Source organism: Ixodes scapularis, unplaced genomic scaffold (assembly GCF_016920785.2).
Source record: "Ixodes scapularis isolate PalLabHiFi unplaced genomic scaffold, ASM1692078v2 PGA_scaffold10__122_contigs__length_95168666, whole genome shotgun sequence".
Classification (NCBI taxonomy): Eukaryota; Metazoa; Arthropoda; class Arachnida; order Ixodida; family Ixodidae; genus Ixodes; species Ixodes scapularis.
Genome location: NW_024609836.1, coordinates 42,141,617 through 42,163,382, shown reverse-complemented (window position 1 = coordinate 42,163,382; position 21,766 = coordinate 42,141,617). Strand labels below are relative to the sequence as shown.

Sequence of the window (21,766 nt, the reverse complement as noted above, 5' to 3'; positions counted from 1 at the left end):
CTATTTTGTTGCGCCACGGATCACTTCAATATGTGACCAATCAGTGACCATGGCAACTCCTTGGTTTCACAACTACTTCGAGAAATCCTGCGACTGGCTACTCACACCGTCACGACCGTGTACCATCCGCAAAACAAACGGCCTTACCGAGCGTCTCAATCACACCTTAACAGATATTTTCAATGTAAATTTCTGATAGCCGAATCACCTGGGACACCGTCGTTTCGTACATCACATGAGCATATAATACCAGCTCGACAATCAACCACCGGGTATGCTCACCGTACTACTTGCTTTACGTCCGAAAACCTTTCACGCTACTCGACGCAGTTATCCCCTACATAGATGATAGCCCCGTTGGTCCGTATCCTGCCGATATTGTATCCCACGCCGAAGACGGCCGCCAACTGGCTCGCGTATACAGGTCCCAGTCGCAGCAACAGCAAACACTGCTTCGCAGTGAATCGGAACGACTATCGGCTTACAGAATTGATGACGAAGTGCTCCATGGTCACCTTCTCGTACCGTAGGAAAGTGTGAAAAACCCCGACGGAAGTTCATCGGCCCCTTTCGCGTCACGCATCAATTGTCGGCCACCAACTAAAAAGTTGTTCTTGTTTCACAACAGCGAAATCGTCGTTCCCGCACCCCAGACAGTGTGAACGTCACCACAATGCGGCCGTATTACCGCCAGGATGCCTGAGCACCGCAACCACGCTTTGTCTCCAGCCATGGATGACCAGCGTCTTTGCTGACGGGGGGGGGGGGGGGGGGGGGGGGGGGGGGGGGGGGGGGGAATTGTTAAAGAAATTAGAAGGACGAAGCGAAGGCTTGGCGAAGAAAGCGTGCGGAAGCTGGTGACTTTGTAAGCTTTGTAATCATTGTAAACCACATCAACATTAAATCGTCGCATTACTAATATCCTTAAATTATTAAGTTGACATTAGCTTCGTGTCAAACAAATAAACTTATAGTCTTATATTAACTTAACGTCAAACGTATATCTCTATTGTTTTATAAAACAAGACATAGGGTGAAGATAACTTTGTTTGCCAGTTTAAGCCCCGCAAAACAAAGACTTGGCAAAAAAAGGTAAAACAAAAGACAGCTAACAAATGTATTTACCGGGTAGATTGAGTGTATGTAGCTTAAATTACCTCGATCGTTACGGAATAGCGCGAGTTTGTCGTGTTAAATATCTAAACGTTAGGTCCATTGTCGGCCGAAAGGTTCACCATCTTCGAGTGAAAACATTATTAGAAAATATTTGGAGTCACCTTAGTCAACCTTAGTCATGGATAAAGCCAAAGTATGCAAAATGCATGTTGATTTGAGTGTATATATCTCTACATGTGGATGCCCCGCGCCCTTTTATCAATTCAACAAATCTTGACTAACAAGCCCATAACCATATACAATGTGAACAAAACCCATAAGGCGTACTCCGACATTGTACGTATAATATGATCTTACGTGACATTTAAGCTACTCACGTGAAAGAAAATCATCGCCCATAGTTTGCAATTTGACACGTAAAAGAATATTTCTAGCTATGAAAATATTACCTTGTTTTTACGCCTATATCAATGGTAGGATCATACCCATTAAACAACGTATACTAACACGCGCCCAATACCTTTTCACGTTAGTGCTAACTAAGCTGCCGTGTTGAGTATGGAAGCTCATAGAACAAGCACCGCAGTCACTCTATAAAGGTTGTTTACACAGCTGCGTCGTCTGCACTATACGCTGCGTTGCGTGGTGCAGCAGAGTGATTTCCCATTTTCTCGTCGTAAGGGTTGCTATAGAAACAGCTCGACGCATGCAGTCCTAACGCAGTCAAACGTAGGTGTCTGAAGCGACCTTTTGTTTGGAAGATAAGACAGTTCGATCACAGCGTTATTCGACGAGAAGATAATAATCCAATGAACAGTCATATTAATTTCATTGCGTTTTATTTATATTTGTGGCTCCATACGCAGAAAGTGAGGTTAATATAGTATACTTTCACGATTTAGGATGAGAACTAAGATAGGCGGCGGCATCATCAGGATTTCCATTTTCTGCTTAGACACACCTTTAGGAACTTACATTTCCTAAGTTACAAATCCACGCGTATCCACAGTTGCTTCGGCGGCAATTCTTCCTGGGCGTGGAGGTACTGGCGCGAGACAGGGATCGTCTCCGGAGGACTATACGGGACCCAAGACGGCTGCAAACCTTACACGCTGCCTCCCTGCGATCACCACGTGGAGGGTCCACTCCCAAAGTGCGGTGAATTCCTACCCACCCCCAAGTGTGTAAACGCTTGCCGCGATGGCTACGACAGGGACTACCAACACGACAGGTTCTACGGTGAGTGGTCTCTCGCACGATTACACCTGTGAACATTATATAAAGACAAAGCCAGTACCACCTAAAATACAAAGTCAGCACGGGTCGTCATCGCTACTGAATCCCCAACCCGCCCCAAGTGGCAAACGCGCCGAAGCTCCAAATTCGTCGACGCAAAGCGGCAGACACGTCTGTCTTGGCGTCGCTGGAGCTAGGTGGCGCTGCATGGATCAACTAGTATCATCATCAGCATCAGTAAATCAGTAATAACATATTGGGGGGGGGGGGGGGGGAAGGCGCCGTTCTTCTCTTCTAGATGGTATTGGCAAAACGCGTGAAAGGGCATTACAAACCAATGTCCCACTTTGAAGTTATAGTGAACATGTTGGTATACGACCTTATGTTGTTAAGCGAGCACGAAGTATTCATTTAAAAAAAGGAGGAGAGCATTAAAGAAACGCGTTAACATGTCTAGAACACGTTTATGAATGCAATCAATTTTATTTCAGTGCTTAACTGTTTGATATAATGGTCTGGTATATCATCATATCTAAGGGATATATCTGTCAAATAGCAACAGTTATTGTTTATGTCACTGTTCTGAAGAAAGTTTTCTAGAAAAGCGTCGACATGTTTCCCATTGAAGGTTATTATCCCAAACAAAAACTCAAACCATCAGAAAGCTTTTACATGTACTGCGATTGTGTTTGAGCAAGCAATTACCCAGCAAATCTGGTCATTTAGACGCTGACAGCTGTTGATGGCAATGTTTTGCAGCGGTGCCACGGGTGTGTTTCGTGAGGGGGCCCTGACACAACGCTACATTTAGAGAAAAAAATTTTTTTCGAGATTTTAGCCGGAAACATTTCCCGGCTAAATTATCCCCCACCAATTCATTAAACATAAATAACTACATTAAATTAAGGATTAGATAAATGTTCAATCTATGTTTAATGGTTTAAACAGTTGACAACGTGACAAAGAAAGAAAAACAATAGAGCTGCTTACCTAGGTATTTCTCGTTTTATTTTAACATGACATTAGGTAACCTAACGTCAAATAATCATGTGTTAAATGTGAATTGTACATCAAACGATTTTGAATGTCAGTGCAGAATGTCTGTGCGCAGTGTAATCGTGTGCAGCAGTGTGCGCAACGCTTCGGCTGTCATTAAAATTTCCGGGAGCCGGCAAGAAGCCGGGAATTGCTCCAATCAATTCAGATGTATGCATTTTACCAAACCGAACTGTGCACAACCGTAAGGCATAGAACACCAGAAAGCTAAACGCTAGCATTAAAAAAAAAATTGCGAATGCACCACATTTAAGACTTGTACTAGACCGTATACGGTGTATGTAAATACCCTTCGATGTAAGCGTGAATTTTATCAAGGGGCTTTACCACACGCAAGGTCTTCGCATTGGTAGAGGGAGCTGGCGCCGTCACTTGGAAGCATGTGTTGAGTACGCGCCCACAAGAACATGCAATCCGCAGCGTACGGTGTACTAACACGATCTATTGTTTCAAGAGTAATTTTGTCTTCTCGGCACTTGGTTCACTTTCACGGTATTAGCGGCCCCTTAGCCATCGTCGTGTCGAAAAGCATTATCGCGCTGCTCTTTCGAGAATACTCTCACTCACTATCGGTGCAGCACTCCAAATGAAGAGAGCGCCAGGGGAGGACTCCACAATCACTGAGACTCGATCGAGGCTTATGATTACGAAAATAGACTTTGAATGAAGAGAAAGGGGCGAACAACACCGGAATTCCAAACTCTCGAGGGCTGATCAGCTGTTTTCGGGTTATCTTCTTAAAACGCAAGGAAAGTTCGTTGACAGGACACTGCATACTATTTCCACTTTAGCAAAGCGAGCACTGGAGAGGAGGCGGCCTCCTCTCCAGTGTTCGCTCTGCCAAAGGGGAGAGAGGAGCTTCCACTTTACTCTTAAAGGGGCCCTGCAATGACTTTTTGACTGGTTTTTAATTTGCACTGAACCTGAGCGTACTGAACGTAGTAACTTAATCCAACTTTTCTTTTCTCAAATTTCGCTTTATTTTAAATGTTATAGGCAAATTAGAATTACAAAAACAAGCAAAAAATAACCTCCTTTATGACGTCGTACGTCCTGCCTTGAGTGGCCTTGAACTAGAGGAGGAGTAGTGAGCTCATCGAGCGCTCACGGCTGCCGCACTCCGTGTCGACGGCTCGAGAGGGCGCCACTAAAGCACGTGCTGGATAGGCTGTATGAAGTGGGCGGCCAGGGCAGCTCGTATTGCATTTGCAGCGCGATTAAAGCCTAATTCGGCATAACACTTCAATGGCCACATACGTCAGGAAACACGGAGTAAATATCAGTTAAGAACGGGAGCCACTTCGCGCTGCCTTACCGCCAAATGGCCAAATCGCCAACAGGGCCCGCGCCGAAGGCCTTCGGAACGCTCGGAACCGGTGGGATTCTTGAGCCGGTATACGACCACAGCGCCGCCGCGTACATCCGGGACCTTTCTACGCTCCTCGTTTGTCGTAGCCTCATCCCACTAGCCTTTTCTAGTATGCGCCGTTTTTTTTCCGCCGCTTGGTTGCGGGTATGTCGACGGGTCATTTCTCGTTTCCGTACTTTCTAAACTGCATTTGTTTCTTTTCTGATCTAAAATAGTGAACAAAAACTACTTTCATACATAATTGAAACGGCTCGCGACACTTATATTTTGTATCTCGACTAAAAAAAAAGCTCTTAGCGGCTTTGACCAGTGACAAGCCCAGGACCAAAGACGTCACATTTTGCGCGCTTTCGGTACCGCGGGTCGCCCTCGTCGGTGGAGGAGGTTTCGGCGTCGTCCGGTTAAAATATGACGCACTGATATTTAGTTACTCTCTCCGTGCCCGCTGGCTTGCCCCAACCCCAAGAGACGTGGAAACCGCAAAAAAAGTAGACGCTTAAATATGATTGCAGGGCCCCTTTAACCTGTTACCGACTATTGGCCTCGAGATCGACCTAGAGGTGGCGCTACGGTTGCGCTATCATCATCATCAAAACGGGGATAGGAGAGCGGCCGCCCCATGGGCTCTCCACGTTCGCGCGCGAGACGGCGTATTTTCTTGCGTTTATTTTGTCGCGTACTATCGGTGGGAAAACAATTCTAGCGAAAAAGGATGCGGTACTGTTCGGTGCTTCAGTGATGATCGAATCGTGCTGCCAGCGTAAGGTCTAAATTTTTATAATCGCTTATGTGGGTGCGTCGTCTGCTCTGGGCAGACGTTGGAAAGCACGGATCTGCCGTGACTGTAATAAACGAGTGTAGCGGAGTAACGCAGCCGTGTTTTTGTTATTAAATGCCTTTCTCCGTAGTGTGGGTTCACCAGCTTCAGTTTTATCGGTGAGGGCCGCGGATGTCAAGAGGCTAATGCTATAAATGTCTGGCTAAATAATCTTGTATTCAACCACAGTAGACACTGCAACCCAGAAAAACAACGCGCACCACGTCACAGACAGCATCGGCCGCAGTGATACTCTTTTACTGATGAGGGCTAACGACCTTCACGAGACTTTCCGATCATCCTCCGCCCTCACCTAACGTATATCGGGACTGGGCAGTACATCGGTGAACTTTCAGATTATTCAAGTAATGCTTTATTGCAATTTTCTTTTTGCCGGTTAATTGGAGTGTTGTGCTGGAGAAAGTCAACGAGGAGTAAAAAATGCCTTATTTAATATTTTTGACGTCTTTATTTCTTTTGTGACGCAGGCTTGCACGGTAAACCACTTCAGCTTGCTTGTCATTTCACCGAGGGTGGTTATACTGTTTAAAATATAACTAAAAAAATACTTCATTTTAAAATGCTTCCAGTGTTCATATTTATGTAGGACTCACAACGTGAAGTTTAGAATGGGAATGCATTATGGCCATTTATGACATAGTAAAACCAGTAAGAAAAAATGTGTAGTTTTAACGTTTTTCGTGCAGTATGACCGGCGAAAAATCAACATACGAATTTGTTGATTGATTAGTCTATTAAAGGATAGCGATCAGTCGGGTCTATTTTCTCATCGAACCACAGACCCACTCAACAATCAATGCTTTATGAAAGCCACGGTTTGTGCGAGATAACAAAAATACGTGGGACCAGCCATTGTATACAAACCAACACACTAAGAATATGGAAGCTTCCGACTTAATAGCAATCGCTTCGCTGAACTGGGAAGCAGGGAAACGATACAACACAGCCTTTAGTAGGAAGAAACGGCAAGAATATCAAGCTCAGTCTGAAACGGCCTTGCGTCGTCGAGATCCATGCTTCTGAGCGTGCGCCCGTAGCAGACGACGCACGGCGGTATCCCCGCTTTCGCGCGTTTCCAATTTCGGCCGCACGGTGGCCGAAATTGGAAATGCGAAATTGGAAATCTCGAGGCGAATATCCGGATTTTTCGGTGTTTATGTCACACTTTTGTATATGTCGCGTTTTTCTATAAAAGCCGTTTTTACTAAAACAGTTGGCATATAAGTCTTTGTAAAAGCGGGCCAAAGCGTGTAGCTGCGAAGGATGTCACGCGGAGTCCCCACGTTTCGGAACTCCGGAAGAGCGCAGGCCATCGACGGGTGCTCTGCCGTTCCTTGTTCGTAAAGTAAATGTTGATACAACCTACACACGTTTGCAAGTACGGTCTCTGGACGCCGCCATCTTGCTTTGAGGTACCAAGATAACACGATCACGACCAATTAGTAAGGCGTCGTGATCGGATTATGGCCGCGCCCAAGCGCACCCCAAGTGAGCAAGATGGCGGCACACGGAGACCGTACTGGTAAACGTGTACACCTTGCAATAATACTTGTATAAAAAAAACACGCATATAAGTCGCATTGGTGTAAACGACGCACCATCAGAAAATTTTCGAGAAAAATATTGTAATTATGCATGCCAGCAAAACATTGTACCACACCTATTTCGCAGTTTTACGAGCCCTGGTTAATTATATATAGGCAAAAGTAGGGTGCGCAGACACAGCAGCCGTAGGATGATAAAAATAAATATCTAATTTAATGGCGAAAAACGTTACACAAGAAAAAAGACTAAAGTGTCGAAAAGAAGTTATATTAGTTTACAAGAATAATCAAGGGTAGACGCAAGACGCTAGTTACACGGGGAAAAACTTGAAAAGGGACGGAATAAAAGTCAAAGTTTATTTAGATATATTTATGTGAACTGTTAGGACCAGTGTCTCGTCTTAGCCTTTTACGCTGGTCCTTCTTCCGGACACTGTCTGAAAGAAAAAGCGAAATAAATTAAATCATTTTTTTTAAAAGTCCAGCTATTTAGTTATTTTATTGGAATTTGTTTTATTCGAAGCTTGAGGGAAGCTAGCTTTAATATAGTCTTGCCACTATTTCATTTTAGAAAATATTTCACGTTAGATAAGAACCAAAATTTCGAGAATCGAATCGTATTCACGATAAAATCCAGATTATAAGTTATAACCCAACCAAAAATTTAAAAAGAAAAAAAATTGCGCAACGAATGGTAGTACGACTTGAAAAACTAGCATAGGTGCCTTGTTCTCGTACATAAAGCCCCGCGGGCTCTTCAACTGGTTGTTTTCTTATTCACATGCATAAATATGCCAGCTTGTAATATTTATCTGCCTCAACAATACACTATTGCGCCAGGGAGTGACGGAAAGTCTATTTGTTCACGGAATGAATATATCACGCTATACTAAGTCATACTTCAATCGTTTTTGAATTGAAAAAAGGTTAAGTCTGCTCTATACATATTTTGGGCATTTTTTGTGTACGCTCATGCACGGTCTTGCGTTACTACTGACAAGTTGTTTTGTTTTTGGGAGGTATATCTTCGGTTGATAGAAATATTCCCTCGGTGCTTTGCTACTGTCGTTTTAATCTATTTTCTGCATAAAAGAGTTCAAGTGGGAGTTAAGTGTATTAAGTGCGAAATAATTTATATCGCGTAAATCAATATCAGCGCAAACACAACGATGATGGGCCACCGAAAGGATTGTAACAAAGAAGCAATATTACACAGCTGTGACGTCATCAGCTGGAAATCGAGTAGACACAATATAGAGACGCGGTAAACAAACCAGTCGACGAAGCATTCTATCCATCACATTATTAATTAACTTACTATCGTACCAAACCAATCGAAAGCTTGTGAAAGTTTTTTTTATATTCTACTCCGGAACAGGCACTTTATCCCCATCATGAATTTACTGTTCTTTTCTTATTTCCACATATACAACGATCAATTTATCTTTCGTTGGGGTTATGTTCATACGTTCTTTTTCTTCTTGTTGCAGGTAAAGAGGTTTACTCCATCGGGAAGAGTGAAAAACAGATACGTGTCGAGATTCTGAAAAACGGCCCACTGCAGGCGGTTATGCTAGGTTATGAAGACTTCCTCCACTACAAGACTGGTAAGATGTAACAATTGTACATAAGGTCTCTCTTGCACATGCCTAAGCAATGACTGCTGAAGGTTTGGGGAATTGTTTTAGATTAATCGTCCTTCCCCGTGCTCCCATAAACGGAATGCACGTTCCATCAGTTTAAGGTTATCAAGACCACAAAGATAAAGATCTGCAAGAAAACGCAGCTACCGCTGAAGTCCAATAACTCCAATTACAATTTGTTGGCGTATGGCATACTGACAACCTCTCTAAGCCGAAAGTAAATTATTTTCTACATAGTGCACTTACTTTTACAAGCAAGAACGGACACCATGTGTTGCAAAGCATGGTTTGAATGATAATACACGCTTCAACTCACTCTGACACCACGTCAGTATGTTGCTATTAGCAAAAAGCAAACGCTACGGTCCCTAAGAGTCAACACATACACGGAGGCGAAGTACGTGAGAGCCCTTACCAAATGTACAGGGACGAGAGCGTAAACTAAGCAGTTAAAGAAAAGGAGGAGAAACTCCCCCCTCGCCCGGACCCTGTTTCGTGTGTCCCAGACGTCGGTTTTGTGTCCCTAAAAAATTAGCCCGCCACTCGAAATTTGCACAAAAGCGACTTCCTTCTCTGCCGCTCGTGCCTTTAAAAGCACTTCACTGCCCGCTACTTGTGAGAAAGAGTATAGACACGTGTTTCGCTCAGATGCGCCGATTGGTTCGAGGGAGCCCTTTGCGTTCGCTCTTTGCCAAGCTACGGTGAAACAAAGTATGGAAACTTTCGATCAACAACAGAAAACCAAATGCGCCGTGTCCTTCGTAACCTGACAGCGTCTGCAACGATTCTGCTTGCACGGAGTCAGCGGAATAACAGCATCAACACATATACATGCGCTATTTCAAGAATAACCTTGTCGCTTGCTTAATTTTAACGCGATATCGTTTAGGAGCTCGTGTCGTAGAAAATCCGGCATCGACGTCGGTGGGACCGAAAACTACCATAATGCAACGTGCGCAGCCATATGTCACGTCACACGTCGCTGTGACGTCTTGACATTATCGACACACTAAGTTTGGCGAAACAATTTTTCGCTAAATTTCGCGAAAACTTTTTGCGCCAAATTTAATGGGAAATTTTTTCCGCCAAATTTAGCGGATCGATAGGGCCTTCACGTCATAGCCACGTGACATGACGTTACACGTGACGCTAATGACTAGACCACGCACACACGCTTAGGAACGGGCGCGGGTTTATGTGAGAAGGCCTTGCGAACGAGTACCGATAACGCTATTGCGCTCCCCTTTTAAAGCGTCCCCCAAGTGTTTTGTGCTCATGTTTACAAACGAACCGGAGCGCCCCTTGCTGACGACACAGGCACCGCGCATGCGCGATGGAGTGTGGGCAAGAAGCTCGCCTTCGCCCATAAACAAATCATTGAAATGCCATGTGGTCGGTGTCGGTGTGAGTCCCCCTGCCCTTTTTCGCTTTCGAATTGTTGATTCTCCGTCTTCTTGGCAATGCCTGACTACTCGAGCGGCCTCAGCGAAATTACCGAGGCTCGTTACACCGAAAATCTTCGCGTGAATAGTGTGACATGCGGCAATTCATTCCACGTGGACGCCGCAGAATGTACGCTAAAGCCCGATTCGCATGATGAGATTTCGCACGCACTTTTCAGTCGCGACGTCGCTCGGGCTGCAAAAGTGTGAACCATGGCTGAGATGGTCGACGTCGAGACTGAAAATCGCGAGCAGAATCGGACTAAGTGAATCAGGCATAGCAAGTTTGTGATGGCCGCTGGTAACAATGATCAACATCTCCTTGTATCCACATCGAGCCTGCTTACCAACCTTAAAACCTAAGTCTTTTGAGCACTGCACTAACTTCTTATCGCAAATACCGGGTTAACATTTGGTCTAAGGGCCGGTATCGTCTAAAAGAGTAGACGACAAGCAGAAGCGTTTGAAAGAGCAAACGACGGTCCGAACGATCAGGCGGTTGTTCGAACTTGAAGACGCACTGAACGTAGTTCGCAGGTGGTCCGTACAACTTGATGGTTTACCGGCGTTCAAGTTTGAACAAAACAAATAAATCTGATGACCACAGGTGTCCGTGAATTCAACCCAAAGTGCTTCCCGCCAAGGGCGGATGCAGGAATTTCCTGAAAAAGGGGAAGGGGGGGGGGGGGGGGGGTTCATGTGTTAATCAGCGTACCATATGTTTAGGAACCCCCTCCCTATCTTCTTCGTTTCAAGCCCTAAATTTTACACGTGCAGAAATCAAGAGGGGGTCAAGAAATCTGGACCCCCCCCCCCCCCCCCCCCTCTAAATCCGCCCCTGCTTCCTGCCCAAACAATCGTGGGCTGACGGTGTCAAATTCCCCATTTTCGCGGCACATATCCACGTTCTCGGACGAACCGAGCACATGAAATTTGATCTTCAAACCTTTCTCGACTCTTTTGGTACAGCCCCAGTCGCGGCGTTTTGACGAGAAGGCAGGTTTTTGTCGGATACCTTTCAAAACAACGCAGGAATACACGTCTCACATGGGGACTTCCGCCTACAGCCCCAGACCAGAAGTGCGCCCGACGGGCCACCACCGCGCCGTGACGTAACGAAGATGAGTTTGCGTATAGGCCGTGAAAAATTCGTGTTACTGCGTTACCAATTTGAGCACTTTTTGCCTTTGTTTAAAGATCCTGCAGTGTGCACGCTTACCCGCCACTCGGCTTAACTCCTGCTGCACCGTGTTGGCCATTTGTGGCGAGTCCGACATCTACTAACGATGTCATTATGTGGATGTCTCGTCTCCCAAATGGTATTTGGCAGTGCACGGCGACGCCGTCCAAATTTAACGCGGGAAAACTCTCTACCTGACATCGCGTGGCGTCACGTTGTACGACGCCACATGTTTCTCGCTAAGCCCAGTTGGGAGATTGTGACGTCACGTGATGTCACGCGACACTTCAATGTCACGTGAACGTCTCCCCGCTAAATTTAGCGGGTCGCGGTGTTAGGTGACGTCTTCTGACGCGATGACACCTAACGCTATGGTGCCTGGAACGCGTCTCCAACTGGTGTTTACCGCGTCCAAAAAAGTCCCTCGATTTCCGCCTGATGACGTCATAGAAGCGTCATGCTGTCGCCGATCGCGATTCTGGCGGCGTCTCAACAGTTGTGGTGTATACGGCAGACGCCTGTTCTGCTGTAGGTCGCTCTCCACTGTGACAGTCCGCGGAAGTTAAAGCAGCCGGACGTTGGGACGCCTATGACGCCGTGACGACAGCGACACTCGCGTTCGCTCGTGCTTTTCGGAAGCATCTCTACTGCCAACCGCCAGGATCGCGACAGGCAACAGCATGACACTCCGGCTTCTGTGACGTCATTTGTTGCCACTTTGGGACCACTTCTGATGTATGGGCGGGATAGAACGCTAAACACACCAGTCGAAGACGCGCTCCAGGCACCATACTAACGTTGCGACGTCATGCGGAGCGTTTCCCCATTAACTTGAGCGGGAAACATTCTCCGCTAAAGTTAGCGAAGAAAACGTGACGTCACATGACACTGTGACGTCACGCCTTTCGTCGAGCTTCGGCGCGTTCGCCGTTTGGGGAGGAGCCGGGGAGCCACGAACGATGACGTCATAGTGATGATCCCATACCCTCACGACTGCCGCCTTTGACCGAGGTCAACTGGGAGTTTGCTTTAAACTTGATGTGATGAACGAGTAGAGCGAATAAATACTGGTTCCCACATCTGCACTTCAACGGGATCGACTGCGCGTTTCAAACCGCATATAGGATAATAATTCAGATGCAAATTCAGACAAGGTTTTGCGGTATGTTCGAGATAACACTTTCGCACTATTGACGAGAAATGGTTACTACTTATAACTTTGTCCGAATTATTATTTCAATCACACAGCGATTGAATCGTGCGTAAAACATACGTAGAGTGGAAGTCCGACTCGCGGCGCATGCAGTCGACCACGCTCAAACGCAAATGTGTGAAGCAGCTTTAACGCGCATATCCTCAGAAGATGTATTTTCGTTATGCTCCCTTTTTGCATAGGTGTCTACAAGCACGTGAGCGGAAAGTTGCTTGCAGGCCACGCCGTCAAGATTATCGGCTGGGGAACCGAGAAGGGAACACCGTACTGGCTCGTCGCCAACTCGTGGAATACCCACTGGGGTGACAAAGGTGAGCGCTGTAATGTCTTATCCACGCGCTAACAACTTTTTAACTAAAGAAGAAAAAAGCTCGAGGTACGCCTAAGCACTTCTTATGAGTTTTGAAAGTGAAAGCATGCAAACCGCTCGTCCGCTCCCTTTTTCGTCTGCTGCGTACTTTTCGTCGCCGGTCAGCGCGCGTGCTCCCCTGGGCATGCTGACCTTGGACGCTCCGTGTTAACGGCGCGCTGATGGACACACAACGCCATGCGGTGAGCGATCGTGGAAACTGACGAGCGCAGCGGCCAATGGACCCGTCGACGCGCGCCAGCCAATCGCGGAAACTAAGTGCCGTTTTCGAGCTTCAAACTGATGACGTCGGCTCGCTCCATGGGACAGTTAATGCTTCCGCATTAAAAAATAGAAGGACTGGAGGTGTGTGCAGGGGTATTTTCTAAAATGGATCGCTTACAAAAACTCATCAAGCAACAATGAGGGTGGCTACGCTTTGGGCTCGAAGAGTGGGATATTGGATCAGAGTCCACGCCAAACACTGATGCTGCACTCGTTTCCAATAGACACTGAACCGAGTCCGCGCCCAACGCTGACGCTAAAATTCTTATTCAATACATCCGCAAAGTTCATGTAAAAAAAATGGCGTCCTCGTATAATAGACTATTTTCAAATATGCCATCAAACAACACTGGCGGTCGCCTTTTGATGGGCAACAAGACCTCGCAGAACGCTGCACTCGTGCCCCACCCAAAAACAAGCTGCTTGGTGTGCCACTGGCCGTGGGCACGGCGCGCGGCATGGAGCGCTGCATGGAGCCGATGGAGCAACGCGGCCGCGGTGGACAAGTCCGATAACGACAGAAACAATGGAAGCACACAAAACATATTCCTACGGCGCTTAAAAAGCACCAAAGTATAAGAATAACCCCTAGTTTCGGTCAAAAAGACCCCCCAAAAAGTTGTAAAGTGCTGCTAAACCACGCTGAAAGGTCCGGCCAGACGGCACCTGACACCTACGTGCATGGGATAGAAAGAGACCTCGAAGATGGCGACCGTGGTGGCCAATGCCAGCGCAACTAGAGAGTGACGTCAAGTGAATGTCACCTATAGGCAAGGGCAAGTGTGATCATGCACATGGCGAAACATAAATGCACGACCGGTTTAAGGTGCACGTATACTTTCCACCGCATTGTCAGTTTAGGGGTGAGCCTAGTATATTCTAGCCGTTATTCTGATGCTAACGGGACAATTAAAAGCTCCTACCAAACTTGTTTGTAGAAGTTGATTTCTGCTGGTGCAATTATTCCTTCCTTTTTTAGGCTACTTCAAGATCCTACGTGGCAGCAATGAGTGCAACATCGAGGGTCAGATTCACGCTGGCATCCCCAAGTTCTGATGTTCGAATAAATGAACGCGTATCAGCCAACGTGCTTCCGTGAGGTTGACTTTCCCATTACAAGCGCACGTAAACCCCGTACTGCAATTATGCGGGGCGTTTCTGCGGACACTTCTAAAAATTAATAAAACTAGGGTGGTTGAGGAAAAAAAATGCCTTTCGATATCAAACTGCCAGCTACGGCTGACGGCAGGAATTGCAAAGAAACAGACTTATTAGCAAAATAATTTCCTAAAATTCAGAGAATGAAAAAGAGAGAAAGAGAAATAGAAAATAAGTGATCGTTTTGGAGATACCAAGAATTTACTAATCCACTTGTTCAATAGTGAAAATAAACATATCGTTCCAGTTAGAGACTTACTGAGCGTCATTGAAAACCACTAAATCGCTCAATTTTAGAACGACTTGAGGGATTTGCGGGGGTGCGCTAAACTTGCAACTGGTGCAGCAGGCGCAAGCCCGGTGATGAAAAATACGGAATTTTTTTTTTATCATTGGCGTTTTGCATTGCCGTTTCTGTGCCTGCTGCACGAGTGGTAACTATATACACCACCTTCATTGCCTACATGTAGAAAGAGAAGATAGTACGGATCTCCCTGGAACTTATCCTAATTTTGCCCATGTGACAAAATAAGATCCGCAGTAAATTCTCCGCACGCAGCACGCGCTCGCCGCCAGTGGGCATAAAAAAAAACACTAAAAAATTACTAAAAAAAATGAAAGCCATTTACAACTCCCTGTAACGCCGAATTGGAGCGCAGCTCTTGAGGAGGAGGAGGGAAGGGTACTGAGGGGAGGGTTACCCCTCCTCCTCCCTCGTGACCTGAGGGGGGGGGGGGGGTCACGTGACCTTACGGCTACGCCGACGGCGACGCCGCTCAAGCCGGAAACGGGCGCCTAAGAGCTGCGTTTTAAAAAGATTCCGGGGACACGTAGGCACTCTTTACGAGTTGTGAATGCGAAAGCATAAATGTCGCTCTTCCGCTCCCTTAGTTCGTCTGAGGCGTACTGGGGTGGACGGCCACGTTTCTCTACTGACAAGGTAGCGGCCGACGGCCGAGCGCGTGCTCTCGTGAGGTAACCGCGCCGCGCTGAGCTCGGCCGTGCGGTCTCTTCGGAGTTTGCCCGTGCGAGCTCTGAGGCCAGGCCCGCATCTCTTACCGGCTGCCGGACAGCTACGTGCGCTCTATCGCCATGGAGAGGGCTTCTCTGGTGGCGTTCCTTGGAACTACGCCACACGAGAGCCAATGGGAGCCTTGTTCCTTGAAACTATGACGCGTGCCAGCCAATGGGAGCCTATCCATCAGATTTCTGCTACAGACGACAGGCTTCGCTCCACTGGGACAAGGGAAGGTGCTGCTTGGCGTGGCTTCAAAAGCTGATGACGTCGGTTCGCTCCATGGGACAGTTAATGCTTCCCCATTAAAAGAGCCGTATTTTGATCCTTCTGTGTTGTGTCGATCTCTCAAGACTTGAGTCTATCATAAATACATGTGCTTAAAACCAAAACTTTAATTCAAATTTCTTCCATTATTTCACTGCAGGTCTTCATCGTCGAAGAGATCGTCAAAATCTGCAAGGAAAAAAGAGGGGGGGGGGGGGGGTTAAATGAGGCACCTCCTCCTTCATGTCAGAAAGCTGCGGCCCTTGGAAGCAAATTATATGTTTCGGTTCTTGGGGTTAGCTCAAGTGCGGTGCCTAGAACGGCGTTCTCAACTGGTGCATTTAAAGCATCCTCATAAGTGTTTTCTCAATTTCTGCTCGATGATGTCGCAGGAGTGTCATGCTGTTGCCTGCTTCGAGGCTGGTGGCGGCAAAGCAGAGGAGGAGAGGAGGTGAATGAGGCAGATGCCTGTTTCTGCTGCAGGTCGCACTCCGGCTCGACAGCCTACGAAAGCTTCAACAGCCACGTGGCAACAACGGCGATGCTCGAGTTCGCTCATACTTTTTGCCAGAACTTCAATGACCTGCCGCCAGGATCGCGACATGCGACAACATGACATGGATGGATGTTAATGGGCTATACCCATTGTAAGGGTGGTAGCTCGCGCCACCTAACCTAAGTCTAAAGAGACAAACATGCCGGTCCCGGGACCACTTTCGATGCTAAACATGCCAGTCGAAGAAGCGTTCTAGGCACTGTAGCACAGGCATCGTGCGATTCGGGAGAAAATATCCCGTCACTGGAACTCCTCTATGTGTTCTCTGAACACGGGAATATCACAACCTCCTGCAATACTGTTTTACGGCAGCTCCGTGTTTTCTTCTGCCATGTCCCTCGGTTGGAATTGTAGCTCGTGACGGGGAATAGTTTCGGGACGTGCAAGGCCACACGCAACCAGGGAAACAAAGCACCAAAGTGAAACTGCACTCGAGGTATGGCAAACAGCCCCAAAAAAAGTTGAAATGTGCTATTTTTAGATTCTGTGACCTGTGAAAGCAGAAAGGAGCGACAAACTAAATTCGGCAGTCGTTCCCAGTTAGCAATGCTCGCTTATCTCCCCACCGTGGCTAACTAACACCATTCTTGCCGAGGTCACCACTGACCAGGGCCCTGCAATTGCTAGAAGTAGGCTGTCTTTCAGTGTTCTAGAAAAAATAACCAATTATCCCAAAAATATGGGTGGGTTACTTCTGGGGGTGGGTCACCTCTCGGGGTGTTACGGTAGTTTCGGACAATGTATCAAAATTTGGGGATCACTCCACACTCAAAACGAATCTCGCGAGGTGAATAGTGCGGTAAACTGCATTTTTTTATTGGTGGGAAGCACTGATCTCTATTGTAGTAGGCTGGATCGCGGACCGCGGCCTCGGCAGCTGGGGCCGAGTGTCGCCACCGGCGGCCATTGATTGACACCAGCCAATGCATGGGACTCTATGGGAAAGAACGAGAAAAAGTGCCGTTTTCCCCGTTTCTAAGCTTTTGTTGGCACTGAAACTTTTTGGGTGCTTTTCGATAAGCCCGTCAAATAGATTGCGTACAAACATTAAAACTCATGGCCCTCGCAGTTCTTATAAATAAATATTTTGTGGTCGAGAGTGACTCCGCTGTAATGCAGCTCAATGAGGCGAGAGTCACCTAGAGTTACCGCGGAGTCGGTGGCGATTTTGTTGAGTTGGGTTTAGCAGACGACAAGCTCGAAGGCTTTGCTACGCGGAATCGGCTCACTCCCGGAAAGCCGCTGTCGAGATGGAACTTCTTTGTTATTCATCAACTTCTGGGCTTCTTCGAGGACGATCTTATTGACGTCAAGTTCCTTTATTTACTCCACTACGAGAGCAAGCTTGCCAGCTCAGCCGTAGGTGCTCCGGTAGGTGTGATTTTTTTAATCGGCGTTCGAACGTTTGACAGATACCGATTCGATCTCCAAACACCCGACATAAGGATTGCATCACACCATAAAATACTCGCCTCCGAGCACAGCCTACATTCTTCAATATTCTTACTTTTGTGCGTTTCTCCCATAGACTTGCGTGTATTGCCTGGTGTCAAGCAATGGCCGCCGGTGGCGACACCGACGGGCTACCGATCCGCGATCCAGCCTACTACAATAGAGATCAGCGGTGGGAAGTTTATTTTCTGACACACGTCTCCAATCTAGGCACTTAAAAATATCTTTTTGGGAGCTCAGTTTTCCTAAGAGTGACTCTGAAACACAGTCAGCATGCCAAACTATTATAATGGCATTTAACATACAAACAAAAAAAATTTTTAAAGCATGTTTTGAGAAATGTGTGTTCTATGTAGGCGCTTGTCCTTCGTTTCCAGCATTTTCTTTTTTTTTTTGGAAGGGGGGGGGGTATACAAGTGCTGGAAAATGCAAGAAGAGTAGGCCTCGTCGAGTCACAGGATCCCAAGAAAGCAGCGCCAAGCTCAACATATGGTCGCCATTTTGGTTCACGGAATCAGGGCCGTAACCAGGGGGGGATTAGGGGGTTCTGACCCCCCCCCCCCCCCCCCCGAAATTTTTTTCTGGGTACGGCCCTGGTCGATGCACTTGCAGCCAGTCGATTTTAATCTCCACCTCTGCGCACGCGCAGTGGCGCCGGTTGGCTACCGGGTACCAAACCGGGATCAATTCTCCGGTTTGCTGCAACTCTCCATTATATGCCACTGATGTACATGATTCATAGGCGAAAATAAGACAATAGACACTTTCAAAATGGCCGCCGTTGTCCCCGAAACCCCCCCCCCCCCCCTGAAAATTCTCGGTGAGCCAATCCAAACACCCGGTGACAGGTTGTTTCATCCACATTCCTCGAATGTTGAGATTTTGTTGTCCAGACGCCGGTGAAACAAGCGCACGTCTTCGCACTGCCAAAGGTTGCGGTGTCAGTGCTTGGCGGTATTGGAAAATAATTTTCCTCTTTGCAATATGGAAGAACAACAATACCGCTGTGAGAGGTCTGTGGAGATAATAGCATGATCGACGAGGTGATTGCACGCACGTTGCAAACAACACTTATACTGGCGAGGAACGCTTTTAGTACAATAATGCCCCTTAGTGATCTTGGCGCAACTGGTTCAAAACAACCCTTTGGGACCCTCGAAGATTTGAATGAACCGAGATGTCGACTGCAATGGCGACTAAAACAGATCAGCCAATCACCTTGCGAGGTTCGGTCGCCTGTATGTTCGTACCGTAAAACACCATAGAAGCGCCCACTATTAATGTGTTCCAGACTTGGGAATTCTGGAAATTATACATTAAGCACTCGATTTGACCGGTCAAGCGTCCACGTCTAGATTGATCCAGTTTTCAGTGAAAGAAAGTGGGCGGACCCCAGGAATTTTACGGTACCTGTTTGCATCAGGGTACCAGGCAGGGAAGGCAATGGCGCTACTTTCTCAGGATCCAGTGGCTTTAACATTGGCTAGAGGGAGGGAGGGAGGGAGGGGGAAGGGGGGGAGGCAGAGTGTGGGGCTCACCGTTGTAGAAGTCGGCGTGGACCGACTTCTCGTTTGCAGCAAGGTCCATCAGGAGGCCGCTTGAACCTCCCGCCTGCAGAAAAAGCTCTCTTAGTTGGCGGGGAAGCGCTCCATGATTTTCTTGTGGGTGCTGCCATTGCAGTGCTTGTGGGCACTGCCATTTCAGCGCAAGTGACGATCGGCATGATTAAAAGTTGGGATTTCCTGAGGTTTGGCTGCAGTGTCGGGAAGCCCTGGGGTTAGTTTCGCACTGTTCTGGAATGTTGTAACACACAGCGTCTTTCACTGGGTCCACGTGTGCACAGTCCATGTGCACCGGATAGCTAATGCATCCTCCACTGAGGCTCGCACCACCCGGGCAGCCGCACTGAGCAACTTCCGTTTGCAGCACGCACAGCACGCATGGGCACGGGTGGACGGCGCCACACCGAAAGAATCGTCAGGTCTGCTTACAGTTCAATATGGTGGCACCCGATCAGAAAAAGGTTATGGTTCCGATGCCACCTGCCAGGTCATCTTCGCTACAGAAAAACTTTGCGGTGTGGGTTGTTCGGCCATCGCTGCAACATGAGTGTAACAAGTTCATGGGGGTTCGTTCCTCGACTGGGTTCGGCACGCCCTCCAGCTCGATGCAATGCGATTAAGCGAGAAATCTTTGAGCGGAGAGTGTTTCCCTGTGTCGTCATCGGAAGAATGTGGTCTTCTCGTTGTCTGAAGTTAGACCAATTGAAACTGACAATGACTGCGAGGGACCGAAACGACTGGCTACGATTCGGCATCCAGAAATTGCTCGACAGCAATCCCAGCGCAACACTCGATCAGCTTTTGAAACAGAACAACTGGTTTGGATCCCCGTTATAGTTTGGACGACAGCCTGGAAACTAGAACTAGCATTACTAGAACCTATCATGCCAGATCCATGTCAACTGAGCATGGATCTGACATGCCTCACCTGACTACATTTGAGGGAAGAGGTCATCCATCATGTGTGTACTATCGGGGAAAAATGAAATGCGAACAGAGGAGCGCGTGGCTCGCGGTACAGGCTGCGCCGCCTGGAAGTGAGCCTAGGAGCGAGGGTGCGTGGCCTACTCCGACGTGTTCACGCCCCTCCCTCTGCGCTCCCCAAGCTTCAGCAGTGCGCCGCTATCTTTGCTGGCTCAGCGCGTGCAGTGCAAAGAAGCTCGCCGCACTCGCCAAGCAGGCAAAGATAGCGGTGACAGCTTTCAGCGCACTGAGAGGCGCACTGCCGAAGCTGGGGGAGCGCCAATCGAGAGGCGTGAACACATCGAAGTAGGCCACGCACCCTCGCTCCTAGGCTCACTTCCAGGCGGCGCAGCCTGTACTGCGATCCACGCGCTCCTCTGTTCGCATTTCATTTTTCCCCGATAGTACCTGTGCCATCAGACGTCTTAGCGTTCCAGTTATTCCTGGGACTTGCAGCTCACAACTCGCGCTTTCCGCTACGCTATACTGATGCGGCCGAATCCGTTAGGAGACTGCTACACCAAAATCATCAACATCATTCACATCTGACCCAGGTCTCCCGGTGGTTGCAACAACCAACACCTGGGATACAGGACGTAGCAAGGAACTTTTTTCGGGGAGGGGAGGGGGCACTAAAGCTTCACAAGCCTCTCCCCTAGATATGCCACTGCTAGGAGCTTCACAAAGCGACTTCTGCATCCAATACACCTATGCTCTAGGAAAATAAGGCTCTAATATGTCTGCTTGCAGGCCATGTTAACCTCTTGGGGGGGAAATCTTCCACTCAGAACTGATCATCAGCCGCTGGTGACTCTACTGTCGTGTAGAGGCACACGGCAGCTAAGATGGCTCTGTGCATTGCTGTCTGGTCTTTCGGAAAGTTCCACTTTTTGCAGAGAATGCTCCAATCCCAGACCAGAGCTGGCTGTTCCTACGTGTTTGGAACTCATCCCCCTGCCGTTGAATCAATCCACCACTCAACTCATTAACCGTTGAAACCATTCACCGTTAAACCCATCCATCATTAAATTCCCCTGTCGCATGTAATCTTCCGGCCACAGGACTTCGGTCTGCCTGAACCCTCATGTTCATATAACCTGTACCCGACAGCTTACTGCCGGAAGTCTTCTCTCTCGACCAAGATCCGTTTGTTTCTCCGAGCCCTCCCCCTATCCGCCCCCTTTCATGCAATAAAGATGCTTTGAATCGAACCGAATCGAAAAGGCGCCACCAAGCAGGCCTTTTGTTGGAAAGGCTCACCTCTTCAAGATCCGTGTAGGGGCCGGCTCCCTCCGGGAACATTTCATCGGCTACCACCACGCCGGGTTTCATGATGGGTGTGCAGTGTCAGTGTGGATCAACAACATCAACCTTCAACGTTGCACAGTTGAACGGCGTCCGTTCCACTCAACCAGGGCCCGACTCAACCCACTCGACGACCGATGGACACTAGTAATCCACCACTCGCACGCACGTCGCACGTCCAAAGAATCACAGCAGCCACAGCGCCACAGCCAATGAC

At 47.8% G+C, this 21,766-nt stretch overlaps 2 protein-coding genes across 2 annotated transcripts in view; one reads left to right on the top strand and one right to left on the bottom strand.

The window, feature by feature from the left end:
- LOC115324722 (cathepsin B) overlaps positions 1-14,333 on the top strand; it is a 71,587-nt gene extending 57,254 nt beyond the window's left edge. Inside the window, exons 2-5 of the mRNA XM_042288541.1 lie at positions 2,126-2,355; positions 8,650-8,766; positions 12,820-12,948; positions 14,251-14,333. Coding sequence (XP_042144475.1) covers positions 2,126-2,355; positions 8,650-8,766; positions 12,820-12,948; positions 14,251-14,327 — 553 coding nt within the window. The 3' untranslated portion in view covers positions 14,328-14,333. The remainder of the gene's footprint in view (positions 1-2,125; positions 2,356-8,649; positions 8,767-12,819; positions 12,949-14,250) is intronic.
- A 1,488-nt stretch (positions 14,334-15,821) lies between these two features.
- Positions 15,822-21,721, bottom strand: LOC115324721 (COP9 signalosome complex subunit 9). Its single transcript, XM_029985359.4, has 3 exons — positions 21,505-21,721; positions 19,258-19,330; positions 15,822-15,900 (listed from the first exon to the last, which is right to left on the bottom strand). The coding sequence occupies exons 1-3, from the start codon at positions 21,574-21,576 to the stop codon at positions 15,863-15,865; spliced, it is 183 nt and encodes a 60-aa protein (XP_029841219.1). The 5' UTR covers positions 21,577-21,721; the 3' UTR covers positions 15,822-15,862.
- Between the last annotated feature and the right edge of the window lie 45 nt (positions 21,722-21,766).

Excerpts from the sequence above, each read along its gene's own strand:
- LOC115324721 (XM_029985359.4), bottom strand. The coding sequence starts at position 21,576 with ATGAAACCCGGCGTGGTGGTAGCCGATGAAATGTTCCCGGAGGGAGCC. Across the intron at positions 19,331-21,504 it reads CCTACACGGATCTTGAAGAG|GCGGGAGGTTCAAGCGGCCT; the intron begins GTGAGCCTTTCC and ends CTTTTTCTGCAG. Across the intron at positions 15,901-19,257 it reads CCACGCCGACTTCTACAACG|ATTTTGACGATCTCTTCGAC; the intron begins GTGAGCCCCACA and ends TTTTCCTTGCAG.